The 22,197-nt window shown below is 38.8% G+C and overlaps 1 protein-coding gene across 1 annotated transcript; it reads right to left on the bottom strand.

Moving 5' to 3' along the window:
• Window positions 1–4,228: 4,228 nt before the first annotated feature.
• LOC147443026 (uncharacterized) lies at window positions 4,229–17,630 on the bottom strand. Its single transcript, XM_086529767.1, has 2 exons — window positions 17,475–17,630; window positions 4,229–5,087 (listed from the first exon to the last, which is right to left on the bottom strand). Exon 2 carries the CDS (start codon window positions 5,069–5,071, stop codon window positions 4,511–4,513), a length of 561 nt encoding a protein of 186 aa, XP_086385893.1. The 5' UTR covers window positions 5,072–5,087; window positions 17,475–17,630; the 3' UTR covers window positions 4,229–4,510.
• Between the last annotated feature and the right edge of the window lie 4,567 nt (window positions 17,631–22,197).

Below are 22,197 nucleotides of genomic sequence, written 5' to 3'. Positions count from 1 at the left end.
TAATCTGGAAGTGGAAGAGTTCTCGAAGCAGTGGCTCGAGGAGTACGTCAAGAATTTCTTGAAAAATAAGAAGTCCAATGTACGGAGGGCGGCAAAGCGAACATTTGAATCTAAGGGTCACAACTATCGCCCTGGAAATGTTCACGACGAGGAGTGGGAGAAAGCCCAGGGCGAGCTGGAGGACGAGAGAGCGGCAGGTGCTAGGGCGCACACTCGGTAGGTGGAGGCGTGGGCGCAACAGACGCCCACGCATTACAGCTCGGGCGGAAAAGCAGCATGGAAAGATAAATTTGTGAGTGCGCGTATTTTCATTTGAATTGATTTAATTTGGTAATAAGATTAGATTTGTGATATTTCTTAATTGATATATAGAAAAATATTACTATGACCCGCCCAATCCGAGAGATCCAAAGATATAGAGAGAGCCACTCCGAATATCAGACATGGTGTTGGCTGTATGAAAACAACAAAATCAATCGCGAAGAATTTGAAAATGCATGTCGTACACTACAGCCTGTAAGTGTGAACTTTTTTTAAAAATGAGTGCATGCAGAATTATGTATCCATTTGTATTAATTAAAGGTTTTGTTGTTTTTTTCTTTTCCAGAGTCAAGGAGTACCTCGAGAGGTCCCAGGATCCGAGTAGCTCAATCCTCCGAGTGTTTTTGGGCCCGTCTTCTTTTGGCCAGAGTTGTATAGCCCCCATGTATCCCCTATTTGGGCAATTTTGTAATATCCAATATAATTAAACACTTGATTTTGGCCCAAAGTCTTCTTTTGGCCACAGTTGTATAACTGCCATGCATTGCCTATTTGGGCAATTTTCTAATGAATAGTTTCTCCAATATAATTAAACTTTGATTTTGGCCCAAAGTTTTTGTGCAATGACATTGTTGCTTTTTTATTTATTAAATGTATAGGAAAAAAAAGGCAAATGACCATTTGGATGGGTCCTACCAAGGACCATCCAAATGGTCATTTGCTTTTTTTTTTAAAATACTCGCGTGTGCGGTAATGCTTGCGGTAATCTTTTGTGCGGTAATTCTTGCGGTAAAGCCTGCAGAAATAAGCGCGGAAATATAGTCGGGCCGATTACCGCACGCATTGTTGAAGGACCATTACCGCGAGCATTGACTCTAGCATTATCGCCTCCGAGATTTTTTGACTTGAACTTTTTCTTTGTTTTTGTGCGTCTATCTGAGCGGTAATGTGCTCCAAATGTCATAGTGATCCAATAACAGGAGAGAATGCCTACGAACTCACCTAACGACAACTCTCTCCATGAAGCAAAGGACTTAAAGACTACCTTTAGAGGAGAGAGGATATTGACTGACTGGGGATAAGAGAGAAATAGATGGAGGGTGAGCCACAATAGCACTGATTTCTTAGGCTCGATGTCTTTATCCCAAATCTTCCTGAATTCAAACATCCATGCATTATCTTCTATCGAGGCTAACATTCCATCTTCTGTTTAGATTGATTGTAAAGGGGGACTAGCATCCCTGATCAGAATCTAGGGATGGTTGAGCATTAAGGTGAATTGTGTCCCTGTGAGATAGTTTCCAAAGGTAATCTTTAGGACACATTTCCATTCTTGATAGGATGAGGGTTAATTCCCACGACTTACATTAGGAAGGGAATGGGATCTAAGGGGGCCTCTTTATTTGCCATGGGATTAAAAAGGAGATTATGGAAGGGACAAATGGGTGGATGCCATGTGTACTGAAATGGTGGGTATGGCAAGGCCTTAAAGTAAGTGGTCAAACTTGTACTCTTCTATGAAACATAAAGAGAAAAACTCTTAAAAATTCAAACAAATTTGCACTTTTCTCTAAATAGCTAGGTAAAAACCAATCCTTTCTCTCTCTAGTGTGACTGCCAGTTTCCCTTCCCCCTCTCTTCTAAAAGGGGGTGCCTCCAAAAAAATGTGCTAATCATTCCCTCCCTCTCTCTCTCTACTCTACCATCTCTGACTTCTCTTCACTCCACCTTGCAAGTTGATTATCTTTCCTTAATGTCACTTTTCCCTCCCGAAAAGCTATGCAACAAAAGTTTGAACCTCCTTTCAGTCACCAAGCTTACTGCATTCTCCTCAAGCTGAAGTTCTCCATTGATCTCTGAGCCTCACTACACACCTCTACCTAAAGCTGAAGATTTGTAGCATATCCTTCTGCTAAATCTTCTCTCTTTCTTTCCTCAACATGTTTCCTACTCCATCTCTATTAAGGTCTCTAGAGTGTGTCTACATCCCTCTCAAGCTTTGCAACATTATCTTCACCAATTAGCCAACTTGCAGTTGGAGCTAGATAGCAGTAAGTGGCATTACCGTCTTTGTATACCATCAATCATCTTTCTCTGTATGCAAGCATTCACCACTTAAGTCAAAATCTGACACAGCGAGTGAATCCAACACCTGTACAAGGGACACACATTGGCCACCTTCTCTTGCATCCGGAGTTAATCCCCTCGTCTATTTTAGATGCATGCTCATCTTCCCAATGTCCAATTTGCTATAAGAATTTTGATGGATGGAGAGGATATTATACATGGACATGTAGTCATTATTATCATTTAGTTTGTCTTCTTTGTTTGATGAAAAATAGTAGGCGATGCACAATCTGTTCACAAGATATTCCACAAGGAATATATATTATATTTGGCATGGAAAACGAATATAAATTCAAGCAAGCACGCCCAGATATCCCTAGCACAATTAGAAATCTGTTTGATGAGCAAGATGCTGCGTCAGGGCAACACAATTGTGATCGACAAACTATGTACTATTGTGAATATGAAGCATTGTAATTACTCAAACACATTTGAATACAAGATCTTTTACAATGGTTTCTGATATTTACTCATTCTACTCTGAAGCTATATTGAATTAGTGGAGTTGTTATCTCGTTCTAAGTTCGAGTGTTGTGGTTCTCCTTGTAGTTTAACCTTCACATCTATTATCAAATTCTGTTCTATTTTGTCTATAGTGCATTGCGATACACCAACATTGAACTCTTCTTCATCTTTGTTTTGACAATCATACAACCAGGTTGGCATTTCCTCCTCGTAGCCAACACTTTTGATGTGATTCAGTATCTTTTTGTTGCAATACATATACACTAATTTTTTTGCTCTGTCTGCTAATAGTCTATTGCAAATAGTACTATGAACAAACTTGTACATACTCCAGTTTCTCTCTGAACTTGAGTTTGCTACACATTGTGTGAGTACTTTCATTGCAAGGGGACATAAGGTAGAGTATTACTCTCCACCATTCATCATCCACCACTTCCATGCAGGTTTCTATTTTGCCATTACCTGTACAAAATCATTTTCCAAAGGATCTTCTTTTAATCTAAATGCATTCATTTCTTTGATGCAATCAATTCAGTCCTGAATGTTGGAGTAGAACGTGTTAACCACATGATAGAAATTGCCTACCACCTCTGTATTGGACATCAGATCTAAATTCCAATACTCTAGATCGAGCATGTAAGCCATGCTATGGAGTAGACTATGAGCACTCTTCCACCTTGCATGAAAATAATTAGCCAAAATTTTTCGTTGTTTGCCAGAGAATGGTAATCGCCACTCCTTCTCTACTACAAACTCTTTCAGCTCTTCAAGATTTTCAAGACTCTGTTGGACTGACCAACATGTCATCCACACTTTGCCCAAGTTTGACGCCCTTTGATCAAGATTACGGATCGCGAACGTAATGGGCATCATTACATGGTATGCATCCATTACACTTTTCCACCAAGTAACCTTGTTTACATTGCCACATAGACATGTATTTTTATCTTTAAATTTTTCTTTCTGCTCATTAAGCTGCCATTCATCAAAGGCCACGTAATTGAATGTGTCAATCACAGTACATTTATTACGGAGAAGTGATTCCAAGGTATAAAAGTGTGTGCAGAACCGAGTTTCAGCATCACTGACATGTGCATCCTATACAAATCAAGTACTCTTTGTCGTTTCAAGAAAAATTTCACAACCTGACGTAGTGCATCAATTAGTTTGGCGAACCATGTGGTTTCTTCGCTAGTGTACCAATCTTTCAGCACCAAGTTCAAGCTGTGCGTATTACAATTATTGGCAAAAATGTGTGGAAAACACTTCTTTATTAATTTACTGACTTTTTTACAATTCTTTGCATTGTCCATGACTACTTGAACGACATGTTCAACACGAATTTCTTTAATTACATTAATCAAGAACTCAGAAATGTATTTTCCACTTTTAACCGTATTAGAACTATAAATTGCCTTTATAAACGTTTCTCCCCTTAGACAAGCCAGCATTACATTGATCAGCAGCCTTCTCTGAACATTTGACCAGCCATCACTCATAATCGTACATCCTGAAAACAAAATATTTCCAAGTATTATTTGCCAACACTCTCTTTGACTTCGATGTAACATTTGTCCAAGAAAACATTTCTTATCGTGTGATAAGAAGGAGCTGAAAATCTTGGACCAAACTCACTGATTTTCTTCCAAGCAGTCTTTCAATGATTGTTGTCTACCATGACCAAAGCACTTCCAGCAAAGAATATTGCTTTGGCGAGTGCAGTTTGTGCTTCTTCTAGAGACTGCACTCGAATGCTTTGATGTAGTGATTTTTGACGCATTTGACAAAGTCCACCTTCATTGTGACGTTTAAAAGGAACACTGCCTGGAATTTTCTCTCCTTGTACATGTTGTTCTGCAAGGTTAGTTAGCATCACTACAGGATCTGTAGAGTTAATATCTGGATCTGGGAACTCTTGATTCAAAGGCACAAACCTATATATCTGTTGTCTCTTGCCACCCTTTTTCGAGATCTCTTCTCTCAAACGCTTTGCAATTGCAGGTGCCTGAGGATGTTCACATTTCTTACAACTATTTTTAGCGCTACCCAAAAAATGATCCCTAATACATGGTGTACCGCCTGATTTTGTTGTGTGACAAAATTTACATTGCCACTCCATATATCGGCCGCATATGTTGTGAGCATAATCCCACTCTTTGCCAGGAGCTTTTCTATGCTTTGGCTTCTTCATACCACTTGTGCCCACATTTTGCTCCATTGCTTTAAAATTAAAACTGAAGACAAAAGAATAAGATGTTCAGTTTTTGAAACATTTTTCTTATTCTCAATATATATTATAATTTGAAAACCATTCAATATGAAAGTAACCATGATGCACAATATGAGATTTTCAATGCACGCTAGTCAATCCACATATCGATCACCTATATTGTGAGAAACCATACACATTGCAATGTAGTCTATGCATGCATAATAACTATAACAATGCTATGAATCTCTCTATGCAATTATTATTATAATAATTATTTATATGTTCACTTTGATTTGCAAAAAAACAATAAGACACATCTAATTTCATTTCCTAAAAAAAACAAACGAAAGCAATAAAATATATGATTGGTCATTTCATGCACTAATAATCTATCATAATACATAATGCACTCTCTGTACAAACCAATGCATGAACTAATGCAAATAAATCTTCAATATAATCACTCAATTGAGGACTACTTGTACCTAGTGAAGGATTGGAGCCCACCCGCTATTTTAACCCAATCAAGGATTATAGCTCTTATATTGTGGAGTGACAAGTGTAAATCCACTCAAATGCAAGACTTCAAGGATCTTTATATGCCCCGGTACACTAGTAGAGGACATCCGACCCTTGACTATCGACTCGCCATTTACATATGCTCATCTTATAAAACCAATTACAGCCCTCATTTGGACCAATGGCTTCTTCGCAATGAGCATGATTCTCCAAGTTTTCAGCTGTTTTGGTTTCGTACCTTTATGTCGGTAAATGAATTAAATTTTTTTAGAAGTGGTTACCGAATTAAGAATCACGTTCGGCCCAAAAAAAGGACCTGTGACTCTGTAACCTTAGGTCGATTCACAAGGAGATGACTATACCTGGCACTTGGATACACTTCCAAAGGATTTGCCAAGCTAATAGATGAGGGTTAGCACACTATTTACTATATATAATTACTCCTGCCGGGATTTTTCATTTTCCCGGCGGGCCCGCCAAGAAAATGAAAAAGCCAGGCGAGCCCCGTAGGGAAAAATAGAGACCCTGGAGGGCTAACCGGCTCTATAATTTTTTGCAGGTCAAAATCAAAGTCACGTTAACAATTAACGTGATCACATGATTTTTTGTGTAAATACTAGAGTTATTGACGTAATCACCAGATCGTGATTACGTTAATGAAATCCTTGATGATATGCATCTATCCCGGATCAAACATGGCTTAAAGCAATAGACATTTCCATAGCATGATTGTCGTTAGTCTTTGATCTTCTTTAACAGCTACCATGAGATCTTGGAGGTTCGAAGCACAAGTTTGCAATCTTCAGTTCTCGATCTGCAATCATTTCTTGACCTTGTCTTTGCCTTCTTCCCCTCAAGGGAGAAATAAAATATAACCTCATACTCAAGAATATATACCGAAGTAAAAGTCAATGAAACTTTAGGTTCAAAATGTCATAAAATCTAATATCTAACCACCCCAAATGATTTTCTCATACTAAACTGATCATTTAATGTGGGAGAATGAACGAGAACAAGGCTTAGAATATAGACATGTGATTATATATGGATTTGTCTCAACACCGGGCCAAGGTTAAAGGGGTCCAAATGAGAGATGGTCTGTTAAAGAGCAAAGCTACCTAATGGAGCTTAAATACCTTAGGGTTATCTTTATTGAAGACCTCCAATAAAGTTAGTGTTAAAAGTCCTTTGACCTTAGGCAAGCTTGGGCTGACCTTGAATCCTACCCAAGCATGAGGTGCTTGTCGGCTTGCTAAGTGTTTGTGGGAACCTTGCCCAAAACTTGAGGTGATTTTTATGCTTAAAATACTAAGGTTCTTGAAGTGTTCAATTCAAAGATAAACTTTCAAGAGGCATCAACGTTTCCATGCTTGATTGAATAAGTACTTGAAGCATTCAATTCAAACCAAATGACTTAAGAAGCATAAAAAGACACATGCTTGATTGAGTAAGTGCTTGAAGTATTCAATTCAAACCAGATGACTTAAAAAACATAAAAGACACATGTTCAAAAAATCCTCCACATGTGGCCCTCATGATGTGTTTGAATTCTATTGGATAGGCTTTAAAGGGGTCCAATGAGAATTTAGATGCATAAAAATAAATAATTAAGTTCTTTCTCTCAAAGAAGAAAAAGAGGACACATGTCCCAAATGATGTATTTAAATATTGAGAGAGAGAGAGAGAGAGAGAGAGAGAGAGACAGAGAGAGAGAGAGAGAGAGGTGGACCAAGCATGAGAGGGGGGGTATACTATGCCACACACACACACACACATATTCTCTCATTATGTGGAGTGCAAATTTCAAGAGCTCCATCTCCTTCTCCAAGCTTGTAGAGAAGTGGAGAGCCTACACCAACACTATAGGATATGGAATGTAAATCCAACCAAGAGCCATGCTTCAATGCTTAAGATTTCCATCTTATTCATCTTCATTACTATGCTATTATGCTATGCTAATCAAGAAGGGTGATGATAAGTGAGGAACTATTTATTTCTCCTATGGATGATTCTTCTTCCTCTTCCCTACCATCATTCCCCGCTAGCTCTCTCCACCTTCGGAGGTGTTTGAGGACTTGTGACTGAGGCTTGGGATAGTTAATGCTTTTTGCAAAGTTTATGGTATTCTTGTGATGCATGAAGCTTTCCATATTCATTGCATCACCTTGGTCACAAGGAACACCAAGATTGTATTGTATCAAGTCTCTCTTGATGGGAGAATCTATAATATAAACGCCTTTTGGAGGGGGACCGCGGCTCCAAGTAAATCCGGTCCTCAACTATTGTCATGTTCTCTAATACTCTAATACTCTCTCTCTCTCTCTCTCTCTCTCTCTCTCTCTCTCTCTCTCTCTCTCTCTCTTGCAAAAGTATTGTTCATGCCAAAGTTAATTAAGTACTATCTCTATGTTGCTACCATCAATTAAGTTCACCCTCTATGTTCTCAAAGTAATCTCACAAAAATGCTCACTCAAATTCTCTTAATTCCATTATTCTGAAAGTTCATAAACCATCAACATTACATTGGTATCACATCATTTGGTTTCTCTTTTCTTGCTTAAGAAAATAGGTTCTGAAGTAGCCTATTAATGATTAATTTTGTTAATCATGTTAGGGTAAGTGGGATTGGGATCTATTATCAGTTTTGTTGAGCCCACTATGTGGGATATGGTGCACACCTCGGGAGATTTGGTCTTAATAATGGGGTATTTTTAGACTTGCCTATGGCTTTACTATTATTGAGCCATAAGAAGTCCAAAAGGAGCTATTCGTCGATAATTTTGCTATGTTAGACCCACACTACTACTCTTTTTAATTAACCAATTCGAGTTGTGGATGCTTATTTTCAAAGGCTAAGAGGAGTAGCAACTAAAGTTTTGAATTGCCAAAGAATACACTAAGTAAAAGTAGCATGGCTGACACAATAACCAAGAGAGTAGAATGAACATTGATAACTTTGATTTTGCGCATGAAGGTGCTAATGATGATGCCCCCATGTTTATCAATTATGTTACTAGGTTGCATCAAGCTATGTGCAACCCTACTTTGCAAGCCCAAGTTACTCAAGAACTTCGTGCTTATGGGATTTCCCTTCCTCAAAGAGGAGAGAGAGCTTAGGAGGCCTCTTGATGAGACTCCCAAAAGAATACTCTCTCCCATACGAGAGGAGGAATCCAAAGAACAAAAAAGTAATGAATCCCTAAGTTCCTCTGAAGATGTGGCTCCATGAAGACGGCGGTCTAGACGATCGCCAACTCCTCCCATGAGCAAACGGTCAACACACAGTCCTTGTCTTCATCACTCTGAAAGGGAAGAGAGGAAACAAAGGAACAAAAGGTCAAGAAATACGTCACCCTCTTCTCCTTCTTCTTCACCTTACTACTCTCTTGATGAAAGCTATGGCTATTCTCCTAGAGAATACAAGAGGGGAGGACATCACAAATCATACCCTGCATGGCAAAGATCACAAAAGCTCACAAAGTTCAAAGAGGGAGTAAAGAGTATCTCTTTTCTCACGTATGATGGCACAGTTGGTGCCACCGACAAAGTATTGGCCTTCATCTAGTATTGGCCTTTGGCGACGAGGGCTTCACAGAGTCCTTTAAGCTATGCTATGTAGCTATGCACTTCTAAAAATCGGCTCGTCATTGGTGGGCTAGTCTTCGTGGAAATGGTGAAGCCCCAAAGACATGGAAAACTCTACAAGTTTCCATCATGAAGTAATTCCTTGCAAGCGATGCAAAGGACAAAGTACTTAGAGAATGGGGCAGTTTGAAGATTCTCTCACATGAGTTTATTCATAAATATGTGGACAAGTTTTGGGATTTACATCTCAAGGCTACTGTCTTCCAAAAGATAGACTTCATCGAGAAAAAGCAACAATTTTGTGTGGTATTACTTGAAGAAATGGTTGAGTATGTCAACTCCCAATAACCTGGTTCTATCACCGAACTAATCCACCACACCATGGTTACTTCTCGCATCAATTTCCAACAAGGGGCTCGATGGAATATCAAACCCATGGAAAACAAAGACAAAAGTGATGCAAAGGGGAAAAACAATGCCCAAGATTCTTCCCAAGGCACTACCTACAACAACAACAACAACAACAACAGTTCCAAGGAGAAGGGAGTTTACAAAGGTAAAAACAAACTCTCTCATGAAGAGCTTGAAGATTTTTTCAAGGACCATAAGTGTTTTAAGTGTGGGAGGCAAGGACATGGCTATCATTCTTGCCCCAAGAAAAATGCTCGCAATGAGACTCCTAGGGCTTCCACCATTGAAGCTCGAAAAGAGAATGCTCATTGCAAAGGATCATCTCTCTCCTATGCTTGGGGAAAGGTAAGGGAGCATGATGCATTCATCTTGTTTGACCCTGGTTCTACTCACAACTTCATATCAACGGAGTTAGACACCAAGTTGGGCATTCAAGCTTTCGAGATGGGAGATATTGTAATAGCTAACACAGACTTCAAGGGACAGTAAGCCTCCATTACTCCCTTGATTGGGAAGTTCAGGCTTCATGTCCAAACCTATGTTGACAAAGAAGAATTTTTCATCTCTCCTCTCCAACATGAGGATACTATCCGAGGGGCACCATGGTTGATCGCATGGCTGCAACATGAAGTTTCCTAAAAGGAGAATCTACTTCACCTATAAGAGAAAGAACATGTATATAGATTCTCATGAGTCTGGTCGTACTATACCACTTGTAAATTCACCAGATTTTGATAAGTCAATGAAAAGCTCGATTTTTGCATACATGGTAAACCACTAATGATGCTAATGGTTTATCAAATGAAAATGGTAGGAATCAAGAAGAGTTAGACTTGTATACTTTTCTAAATGGACTCGAAGATGTTTTTATCGATAATATCCCTATGGACTTACCTCCAAAACGAGGGGATGTGACCATCGAATTGAGCTCCTACCAGGAAGCTCACCACCTAACAAGTCTCCTTATCAAGTTTCCCAAACTCAACAAGAGGAGATCATGAGGCAAGTACAAGAATTGGTAGACAAAGGAATGGTGATGCCTAGCTCCTCTCCCTTTTGTTCTCCAGTCCTTTTAGTGCAAACAAAAAATGGTACATACCGTATGTGTGTGGATTATCGAGCACTAAACCATATCACTATCAAAAATAGATTTCTTGTGCCTTGGGTAGAAGATTTGTTTGATAACCTACAAGGCTCTACCTACTTCAGTAGGATTGACCTTAAAAGTGGCTATCATCAAATAACGATAGTGGATGAAGGTATACTAAAAACTGTGTTTCGTACAATGTTTGGTCTTTATGAACATCTAGTCATGCCTTTGGCTTGACCAATGCACCTGCCACATTCAACCGTTTGGTGGAGAAAATATTTAGACCCTACCGCAAGTTCACTGAAGTGTTCTATGATGATATCATTATGTACTCAAGTCCTTGGAGGAACACAAGCAACCTCTCCAAGTGGATTTTCAAGCATTGAGGGAGAACAAACTTTTTCTCAACCAAAAGAAAAGGAATTTGTTTTTTCAAGAGATTCAATACTTAGGTCATATTATCTCTCAAGATGGTATCCGTATGGATCCATTGAAGTTAGAGATGCTTCGTAGCAAAATTTTCTCAGATAGCAGGACCATTACATGACTTAACAAAGAAGAACGTTAACACTAGACTGGTAACCTAATAGGACATAAAAGTGTCCTTTCAGGGTTTTGGGAAAAAAAATCCAAAACCATAGTAGATCCACTCATTTTGAAAAATTCTTTCATGAGCTTATAGTTCAAGGACTACTACATATGGAAAAAATGCAAAACTTGAAATATTTCTCATCCCTTGGCCACTACAAGCCTCCAAAGTTGATAGACCAGTGCATTTTGCCCAAAACAGCAACTTCTTACTGTTGATTGCATATAAATAAGAGTGGGGATTTTTGTAGGACATGAGATAAAATGCCACGTTCACTTCAATGGGTTGGTGATCAAAACATATGGCTGCTTTTACCTCACTAAGGTGTTTTTGGGAAAAAAGAATAGGTACAAAAGTTGCATTTTTGCCATTTGTGTGGACCTATAATCAAAGTTTCTATAGTCACGCTCAATACACATACTATACACATGTTTTCTTAGTTCCCTTTGGGAATTTGGACTCAAAAGGAGCCATGATGCATGTCAAAAGGATAATGGATCTCTTACTAAGTGTAACCTTAGGGGAAATGATAAAGTGCTAAATACAACAAACATGAAAAAATTGGGTTTAGCATTATGACCTGTAGAAACCCATAGAAACTACTCAATATCTAGCCAACTTTGTACTTTATGATTAGATATGGTTACTACTTACAATATACACACAATTGGCCTAAGAAACTAGCAATATTGAGAAAGTTATACTTACTACTATAAAATGTCTCGTATTCTCCAACAATCAAAAAACTCAACCATCATCATATACTATGCTATATAGAATATTAGGTCCCCCAAAACTCAAGCAAGATTAGATTTATGTTATAAATTACACTTACACAATCAAAATTGAATTTGGATATCAATGAAGCCACCAAAAAAATCATAAAAGTGCTAATTTTGGTCAAAAAATAGGATTATGCAATTCTTGTATGTTGGGCATAACTTTCAATTTTAACACTTAGCTCTCCCTACAAACATCAAAACATGTTGAGAAATATGAAATCTTATCCTCTAGAAATCTAAACCTCACAAACATGAAGTTTAGAGTGGTATAGTTGCAAAAAAATGGAAAAAAGCCAAAAACAGGACCCGTTTTTTCACACAGTTTAGGTTCAAAAATGTTGTGCAAGGGTAAGGTTAATGGTGAAATCGATACTCCCAAAAGAATGTCAAGTTTGTTTCAGCTCATAAGGCAACTTTTTGGATATATAGCACCTAGAATTTCATTTTCATACTCTTCAAACAATTCAAGTAAAATGGTCACGTAACAGGACACAAAAGTGTCCAAGGACATAAAAGTGTCATGTTACCATTCTAGTGTTAAGTATTCATGGATTGCTAAGGAGAAAAATTCTTTTGAAAAGCTCAAAGAGAAGCTTACCTCTCGACCGTTCCTCATGCTTTCGGATCTCTAAATGCCATTTGAGGTCCAATGTGATGCTTGTGGTGATTGCCTTGGAACATTCTTGCTTCAAGAAGGGCATGCCACAGCATATGAGAGCCGAAGGCTCAATATGGATGAACGGGTCTTGGACATTTATGAGAAAGAGATTTTAGCTATTCTACATGCCCTAGACACATGGAAGTACTATATATTGGGGTCTCCATTCATTTTACGAACAGACCACCAAACAATGAGGTGGGAAAATTTTCTTTTGCAATTTTATTTTCATATTGCTCACATTGCTGATAAGCACAATCAAGTGGCCGATGCACTTTCACGATGACCAAAAGTCAATGTGTTGTCTATAGCATCTCACAATGATCTATCTTCTATGATAGATGAGTATGCTATTGACCCTGACTTTCAAGATGTAAAGTCAGCCCTTGCTTTGGGGACAAAAGAGGAACCATTCACCTTGCAAGATGGTTCTCTTCTCCGTGGCAATAGGCTATGTGTTACCCACTCGCTTCGTGAGAAATTCATGTATGAATCCCATGGTCCTCCCTATGCAGGTCATAGAGGCATTCAACCTATTCTTCGAGGAGTAGAGACATACTTCTATTGGCCTGCCATGAAAGTGGACATACAAGAGTATGTTTCAAAATGTGTGGTATTCCAAAAGACTATGTATGATAGAGGAAAGAAACCAGGATTACCCCAGCCATTTCCGATCCCTAATTCACCATGGGAGAGTATATCCATGTATTTTATCTTTGGATTATCCAAGTCTATCCATGGGAATACGGGAATATGAACAATAGTCGTCAGGTTTAGCAAGCAAGCACACTTTATTCCTATCAAAAAGCCTATTAAGGCAGACCAAATTGCAGCCATCTTCATATCTTAGATTTTCAAACACCATGGATTTCCAACATCCATTGTGTCAGATAGAGATCCTAGAATTACTAGTAATTTTTGGAAAGGTCTCTTTGAAAATCTAGGTACAAGATTGAATTTCTCTTCGGCCTATCACCCACAAACGGGTGGCCAAAGTGAGATAGCCATTATTACATTCCTTGACCTAGTAAAGACTTATGTTACAGAAGTAGATCAATGCTCATAATGGGAGAAGTACTTACCCCTTGTAGAGTATGCGTAAAATAATACTATCCATACTACTACAAAGAAAGCACCTTTTGAGATCATAGAGGGAAGACCTAAAAGTCCCTTGCTACTTAAAGTACATGGGAAGATCTTCGCTACTAATGAGTATAGCCGGACCTACAAGAATCTTTTCAAAAGGTTAAGGAGGCTATATCCATCTCTCAACCAAGGAAAAAAGCTGCTACTGACAAGCACAGAAGGGCCTTAACGTTCAAAGAAAATGAGTGGGTCTGAATTAAGTTTCCCAAGGCTCAACTAAGGCAAATTATGGGCGAAAATCCTATGGGTCATCAAAAGTATTATGCTAAATTAGCAAAAATATACTATGGTCCTTTTCAAATCTTGAATTTAATCAAACCTTCATTACTATTCGATTAAGCTATGCTAAGCAAGAAGAGTGGTGATAAGTGAGGAACTATTTCTTTCTCGTATGGATGATTCTTTCTCCTCTTCCCTACCCTCATTCCCTGCTAGCTCTCTCCACCCTTGAAGGTGTTTGAGGCCTTGGGACTGAGGATTGGGATAGTTAATGCTTTTTGCAAAGCTTATTGTATGCTTGTGATGAATGAAGCTTTCCATCTTTATTGCATAACCTAGGTCACAAGGAACACAAAGATTGTAATGTATCAAGTCTCTCTTGATGGGAGAATCTATAATACAAACGTATTTTGGAGGGGGGACCGCGGCTCCAAGTAAATCTGGGCCTCAACTATTGTCATGTTCTCTAATAATCTCTCTCTCTCTCTCTCTCTCTCCCTCTCCCTTGCAAAAGTATTGTTCATGCCAAGTTAAATAAGTAATATGTTTATGTTGCTACCAACAATTAAGTTCACCCTCCATGTTCTTGAAGTACTCTCGCAAAAATTCTCACTCAAATTCTCTTAATTCCGCTATTCTCAAAGTTCATAGGCCATCAACATTACACAAAAAACGTAAATATTTCTTTGGAGATTCTAGGAGAGACGTCGACACTTTTGTTGATAATGCATCTGAGTCCCTTGTCTTTTGCTTCATTTTTGTCATCATTAGATCTCTCATCATCAGCATAGTTGGATATAGGAGCAATCACAACATCATTAGTATCATCAAAACCACAAGTGAGTTGAGACCTGCTTGTGCTCAAAAAACATTGTTGTTCTTGAAGGAGTAACTCTCACTTGATCCTCGCATGAGGTTGAGGAATGTATATAGATTCATAAGCCTCAAATAGATCTAATTGAAACAAAAATTTGGCCACATCAAAAGATGAACGACATGTCAAGGCTTCAGTAACAACACCCATATATTTCATGCGTTCAAAAACATCATCACCATTACTGCTAGGTTCTACCTTTCTTGATGGGGCACTATATATAAATTGTGTATATCACGCGTGTGCAGATAATATTCTCAAAACTCCTTATCTGGGAATTTTTTACTAATAAAATACACCCTTTTCCTATTCAATCTGTAAATTTTTTTCCTAATACCATTTTACAATACCCTTTTGTATTTGATAAATGTTAGAAAAAATGGAATTTAATAACCCCTTCTACTGCACTCACGTGATAGTCACATAGTTATCAAGTGGCCCTCCCGAGCTACCTTTGAAGCAAAAACATCTTGATGGTTGTTGTCACCAGCTACCACATTTACTAAATTGAACCCATTGTTGAGGGCATCTTCTTCACCGAAGGCATTGTCTTCATTTGCCTCTTCCTGATCCAAAATATGAGCTTCATCATCCTTTCGTATTTCACCATCTTTACTTGATGCAGTCTGGCTAGGTCTTCAACTGATAGCACATTATTGGAAACCAAGTATTTTACTGAAGTTGTCACTTTGATGTACACTAAGTTCGTATGGGCAAGAATGGAAGCATCATCTACGTCTAAAGCAATAAGAGAGTCGTGGAGGTTGAGGAAACACTTTAAATATTGAAGCTAGAGAATTTTTTATGCCATCAATATACGAGGTGGAGGGATATGCATTTTCAATGCAAAGAAAAACATGTGAGTAGCATTAGCATTCCTATTTGTTGCATGACCACCCGACAAGAAATATTTACTTGGTGAGACTAAGGTGCTTTTCCCAAAGGAGGCCAGGACATTAAGCAACTTGGCCTAATCACAACCCTCGATTAGGACTTTAATCCAACATTTTATAATCGCCTACATTCCAATGTTGTAAAGCACCAATGTCTCAAGCGCTCCAGCGTTCAAAAGCGTCAATACAGTCTCTCATATCCCTATTGCATTGAGGGCTCCTCCTCACCAAGAAGCTTGAGACATCACCATCCCTACTTCCGACATTCACCCTAGCACCAAGCTCAAGTTTAATGCAAGTTGTGTACTACCCACCAAGTGCGCTCAAGATTGCACTTAACACAACCTTTCCATTGCTGCTTGGAGCGAAGGAGATTAGCAACTAGCTAGAGCATGCATCCAAAGCTTTCACTCCATTAACCAAGTGTTATTGGTTTAACGATCTGATCATCTTTGGTGGTATCCACAACATCTTCCGAGGCAAATGATTACCATTATATATTGTGCCATAAACTCTGACAAGACCATAACCCCATATTTACAAACACAGAATAGGAAGAAGCGGATTACGTAGTTGTTGGCATTGTTTGGCCTCTCCTGAAGTTGGCTACTTGGCATGATCTAGACCATTATCCTAGAGCCAAACTGACGGCCCAGTGTCTCACATAAAAATTTGCACTATGTTTAATATTAGCATGTTGCTACTTTGTCGTGACGCCCCACGTTCATTGGGAGAAAACAGAAACAAGAACAAGATTTTAGGGGTTTTTTGAAAAAAGATTGGCATATTTTGATACGGTATCTTGCAGTGCTTTGGTTGCAGATAAATATGCCAAATATGGTGAACTTCAGTGTTTGAGGAATTTATTGCCTAGGAAGGTGTCACTTTGAGTACATTGATATCATGAGAAGTCTCATGATGATGGTACCAAGGAGGCTTTGATCAATATATTCTTGGGGATGCCTTGGTAGATAAACATGCCAGATGTTGTACTTAGTAATGCTATAGTCAATGTTTATATCCAATATGGTGTACTTCAAGAAGTTTAAAAGAAATTTTTGACCAAAAAAATGTTTGGACTGATTATGGTATATGCCAATATAGTAGTGGCAGGGAAGACCAGATGGGAAGTGCTAATCTTGGCAATGTCATTCGATTGCGTAGTTGGTCAAGCGCACGACCTATGCTGAAATTTAAGGCTAGTGTGAATGGCTACTTAAAAGCACAAAAAATAAAGCTATACTTAGAGCCGGGTCTCTCTATGGCTTAATGATATTAGTGGCATGAAGGGAAAAAGTTTCTTTTATAATGGTCCCACTACAACTTGTTAGAAAAGAATTTGAAATTTTTTAATCTACATATGAAGAAAACTCAGACGTGGGCTCACCTAGAAAGAGGGAGAAAAGTAAGGACTGAATTCTCATTTGTCATCATCCTTGATAGTTCCTGAAAATGTTGATATTTGTAGTTCTTCTACTTTTAAGGAGGTTGTCCCCTTCATATTCCTAAATTTTTTAACATATTGTGTGACTGTAAATTAGCATGACTTTTTAAATCACACTGATCTTCTTGTGCATAGGGGGACCCGACTCTTATAAAAGAAAAAGCGAGCTACCAGCGAGTAATAAAGAAAAAGGAGTCACCGTCGAGCAGCAGGAGAAAAAAGTGTAGCATCGACGGTAGGTTTTGGATCATCAAGGGGTTGGCAACCAAGAGCTAGAAGCCGACGACCAGCAGGAGGTGGCCAAGTAGCAGTACAGATGCAAAGCAGTGAGAGCAGGAGTGAGCCATCGAGCGTGGATCAAGACAGGGCAAGGTCTACAGTAAAAACAAGAGCAGGGCAATGAAGGTTAGGCTGCAACAGTGCAACTCAGAGGGAGTAGTAGAACCCTGCAAGGAGAAACCGAGCAGGTGGAGGTTTGCAAAGGAGGCACGCAAGCAACATATGTATTTTGGTACAAGTTGGCCGTTGGGAGAATAGTGTCATCTACAATCAAGGAGATTGTGTAGGTTCTAAGGGGCGACAATAATTGCATTGAAGGGATTTCTTCTCGGTTGAGCAAGAGAAATTGGAAGGAAGCAGGGGAGCCGGTAAGGGTAGTACAAAGACGCAAAGAAATGACTCTCTCTCTCTCTCGCTCTCTCTCTCTCTCTCTCTCTCTCTCTCTTTCTCACTCTTTTTTTTCATTATCAAGAAGCTACCAATGCCACTGAGATGGACCAGTTTTGTAGTTAAAGTCCATCTTGGTTACATATTATAAAGTTTAAGTCCTCCAAGTTTTATTTGTAAGATTTCAAAAAGTATGATAAGCCCATTGTTTTGTGTTATGCATCTTTCTCTAACAAATTTCCACAGTAAGCAGCCCGATGTTGACCCGGCTCACTAACCGCACAAAAAGATTCCAACATCTTTGGTGAACTCGATGCAAAATTGAGCCGGGGTGGACTTTGGTAGCAGAAGAAGATGACACCACAGGAGCTAGCAATGCAACAGATGATGCAACAATTTGCAGCCTATGTGAACCAGCAGTAGGCTTCTCAGCAGTAGTAGCAACATAGTTCAAACGTATTCCCCAAGCGCAGTATACAATAATTGAAAAAATGCAAAGATTTGAAGGTCGTGATATTTTAAAATTTTGTACTTTTTTTGAACAATCTATGGAGGGTTATGGAGTTAATGACCATGACTCAGTGGAAGGTTTTCACTTAATTGTGGTTCCCGAGCTTAGGGCTCGAATTGAAGAAATTCGGGTAACACATGATGCAAACTGGCAGGAGTTTAAGAAGGATTTCCAAGGATAATACTTCTTGAAGATTCTCAACTGGTTACCAAGCAAAGATTTATGAAATGGATACAGCAAAAGGATAAAGGATTATCTGCAAGAGAATTGCTACGAGCTTTGGAAAAGAAGTTTGAACAGTTATCTATTGCTGAGTAAAAAACAATGCAGCCAGAAAAGGTGGAACTATTTTTTCAAGCAGCAAATCCACGCCTTCAGAAGAGTTTGGTACACCTTCTCAAGGATACATTCAGTGAGTTAGGCTTAAATTTTGATTGGAAATCAGTTATAGAAGCTCTTAATATTATTGTGAAGCGACAAAAGAGGGTGAACAAGCTCATAGTGGTTGATCATATGGAAGCGCTTGAAGAGGATCTAGTGGAGAAGCCCAAGCTCAAGCTAGAAGAGCCAGTCCTTGATGAGCTGATAAAAGGTGTACAAGAGTTGAATTTGAATTTGAAAGCTGTTAAACTTGATGGGTTGAGTGCAAGTGGATCTTCTTCAGGACCCAGAGAGCATCCTCCACAAATGGACTAGGATAAAGGATGCATGTGGTGTGATAGTTTAGATCATATACGTAAAAATTGTGATGATTTTAATGAAGCTTACAAGAAGAACACATTTTTTTGGAAGGACGGCAAGCTCCATCTTAAGGAAACTCGTGAACTTCTACGCTTTAAATATGGGAAGGGCGGTATGAAGAAGCTGGTTGAGGAGATGGAGCACAATGTCTCTAGGGTTGATGCAAAAACTTATGGATTATAGGTATGCAGTGCGGAGGATGAGGAAAGTATCAAGGCTAAAGGGAGTCTATGACCCTATTCTTTGAGGACAACTGACAAAGGTGAAATAATACGTAACACATTAAGTCAAGCTGGGGATTGCATTCAACAAACTATGGGGTGGTCAGATCCTGTAGATTCTCTTTTTGTGTATGCCTTTCTTGCAAACTCTCAGGCTAACAAAGATATGGTGGAAGAGAAGTGCAAGAGAGATGAAGATATTGTGGGCTCATCAAAACTACCTACGAGGACTAGCGGCAAGAAGGAAGAAGGCTCAAGTTCCAAAGCAATTCATGCACCTGAAGTGATTATGGCATTAGGCCAATTTCGATGAAATAAGGTTTGTTTAGGGTTTCTCTATTATTGATCTAAGGGTCAAGGAGGAGCCACATGTCCAAAAGTATGGCACTTTTGTACAGGTGTCAATATCTCCTTCACTTACTTTTGGAATATTTTGCACTATTTTAGCCATAACTTTTGCATATGAAATCCAAATTTAGTGCTCAAATGGTCCGTGGTGGCGCTTGATGAGCTCTATCCAATGAGTACCCATGTCGAATAGTTTTGGTAAGATCTTCATGGTCTTTTTAGGTTGCCCCTTTTTAGATCATTACACTACCCTTTTTTCATCCAAATTGGCCCTAACAAAAGAGGCATCCAAAGATAAAAAGCAAGGTAAGCCAAGAGGACATTCTTAAAAGTTAAAATCCAACATTGAATTGGCTACACATCTGAAGAAGGAATTTGAGGAACGCATTCTCAACAGCAAGGTAGAACTTACTTTGAGCAATGTCTTGGGTACTACTTAACATGAATCTCATGAGAAGATCATTGACATTATAAATTGAAAGCAGAAAGTACCAATTGAGCAAGAGCTTGATAAGGTCAGGAGCCAAGTGATTCAACATGTAGAATCAATTCTGGATTCTTACAAGGGAGAGATTGAAGAAGAAAGCTTATAGTCTGGAGTGATCTCTAATCAAGTTACACCCGAGGTAAGACATGTTCACTTCAATTATGATGATGGTATTGACCTAGTACCTAGGAGTCATTTTTTCAGAACACATTAGGCAAGAGCCACTACGAAGTTAATTGTTAAGATTGGCGATATTGATGAGCCTATTCTAGCATTGTGGATCATGGTTCAAAAATTATTTTGATGTCAAAAATCTTGTACTAGAGAGGGAAGTGGCCTATTGATATGGATCATGGTTGGCGGATTCGACGTGCCAACACCTAGCCTGGAGAATTTTATGGAGCATGTGCAAATGTCAAGGTTAAAATTGGAGATGTTTGTGATGAACATAATTTTTTCATACAGGAGCATTCGTCCTATCCACTTATTCAAGGGAAACCTTACATAACGTTTGTGTGCATGGAGACAAAGGTGTTGGATGATGGTTCAGTATATTCAAGGATCCGAAGAAGGGATGGTAAAAGAGAGGTTCCATTTTTGACTTTGTGTAATTCATGTAAGAAATAAAGACAGCTTACGAGATCAACCCTTGCCAAGGATTCGCAAAGAGTTCAAAGAGTATAGGTTTGCTCAGGATTTTCTTGGGGGTGCCACTATAGAGCAGGACTATAGTGGTACAAAGAAGGATAAGTTCTTGCAATTTCTGGAACTAACATCTTAAGGTTCAGTTTCATACAGGAAGTTCAAGGATCTACCTAAGTGGGAGAAGCAATATGTGGCAAGTGTTTAGAGTGATCTGCAGGGATGTGATATACTTGAACATAATGATGTTATCTCAGGAGTCTTTGAAGAAGTTTCTTATGTTGATACAATGTCAAAACTTGAAGTTATCAAGAAGTGTAGGTTGCAAGGTGGGGCTGAATTTGTTAAAGTGCATTCAATGGACATGTATGACATTCTAACAAAGGTAAGCAAAGAATTGGATGGTGCATTTGAAATGCAAGTGGATACAAAGTACAAGACTATTGCAAAGAAGCTCAGGCCTGTTGCTACCCCTCTCCTAGAGAGAAGTGATGAGATTATCGAGAAATATTCAGAGCAACTGAAGCTAAGGGGTCCCAAGAATATTGGCCACAAATTTACTGAAGGGACCTTGAAGCAAGTCATTGGAAAATAAGTGTTTCTTACTAATGAGAAGGTCAAGTGCTTTCAAGGTATGCTTGTGAAACATGGTAAGGCCTTTGCTTTTGAGCCTAGTGAGATTGGATGTGTAGATCCAAATTTTGTAGCACCTATGGCTATCTTTACCATTCCTCCTATGCCATGTAATTTTCATCATATTCATGTTCCTAATGCCCATCTGCCAAAGCTTATTGACTTGTTAAATGAAAAGATACGTATGGGTATTTTGGAGCCATCTTGTGCACCTTATTCTAATTGATGGTTCACCATCCCAAAGAAGAATGGAGCCTCGTGATTTATTTAGGACATGCAGCCAATAAATAAGGTAACAATTTGCAATGTGGGCACATGTCCAATTGTGGACGAGTTTGAAGAATCTTTTGCAGATAGGGCTGTATACTCCATGGGTATCTTTACTAGTACTCAGGTTATGATGATCAGTTTCAACTTGCTTTAGAGAGTAGGGATCTTACTACTATGCGTATGCCTCTTGGGTTGGTAAGGATGTTCACTTTACCACAAGGTGCCACAAATTTTATTGTTGACATGATGAATGGCATTAAAAAAGTGCTACAAGAATTCATTCTTCACATTACTATGCCTTTTATTGATGTTAACACATTGCAGATTGTGAGGCGATTCTATCCAAACTTGAAGAGGTAAATCTAACACTTTCAGTCAAAAATTAGTTTTTGGTGTCAAAGAA

Source organism: Adiantum capillus-veneris, chromosome 14, assembly GCF_014529385.1.
Source record: "Adiantum capillus-veneris isolate H3 chromosome 14, ASM1452938v2, whole genome shotgun sequence".
NCBI classification, from domain to species: Eukaryota; Viridiplantae; Streptophyta; class Polypodiopsida; order Polypodiales; family Pteridaceae; genus Adiantum; species Adiantum capillus-veneris.
Note: the sequence above shows the minus strand (reverse complement) of the source record. Positions and strands in the feature narration are given on the sequence as shown.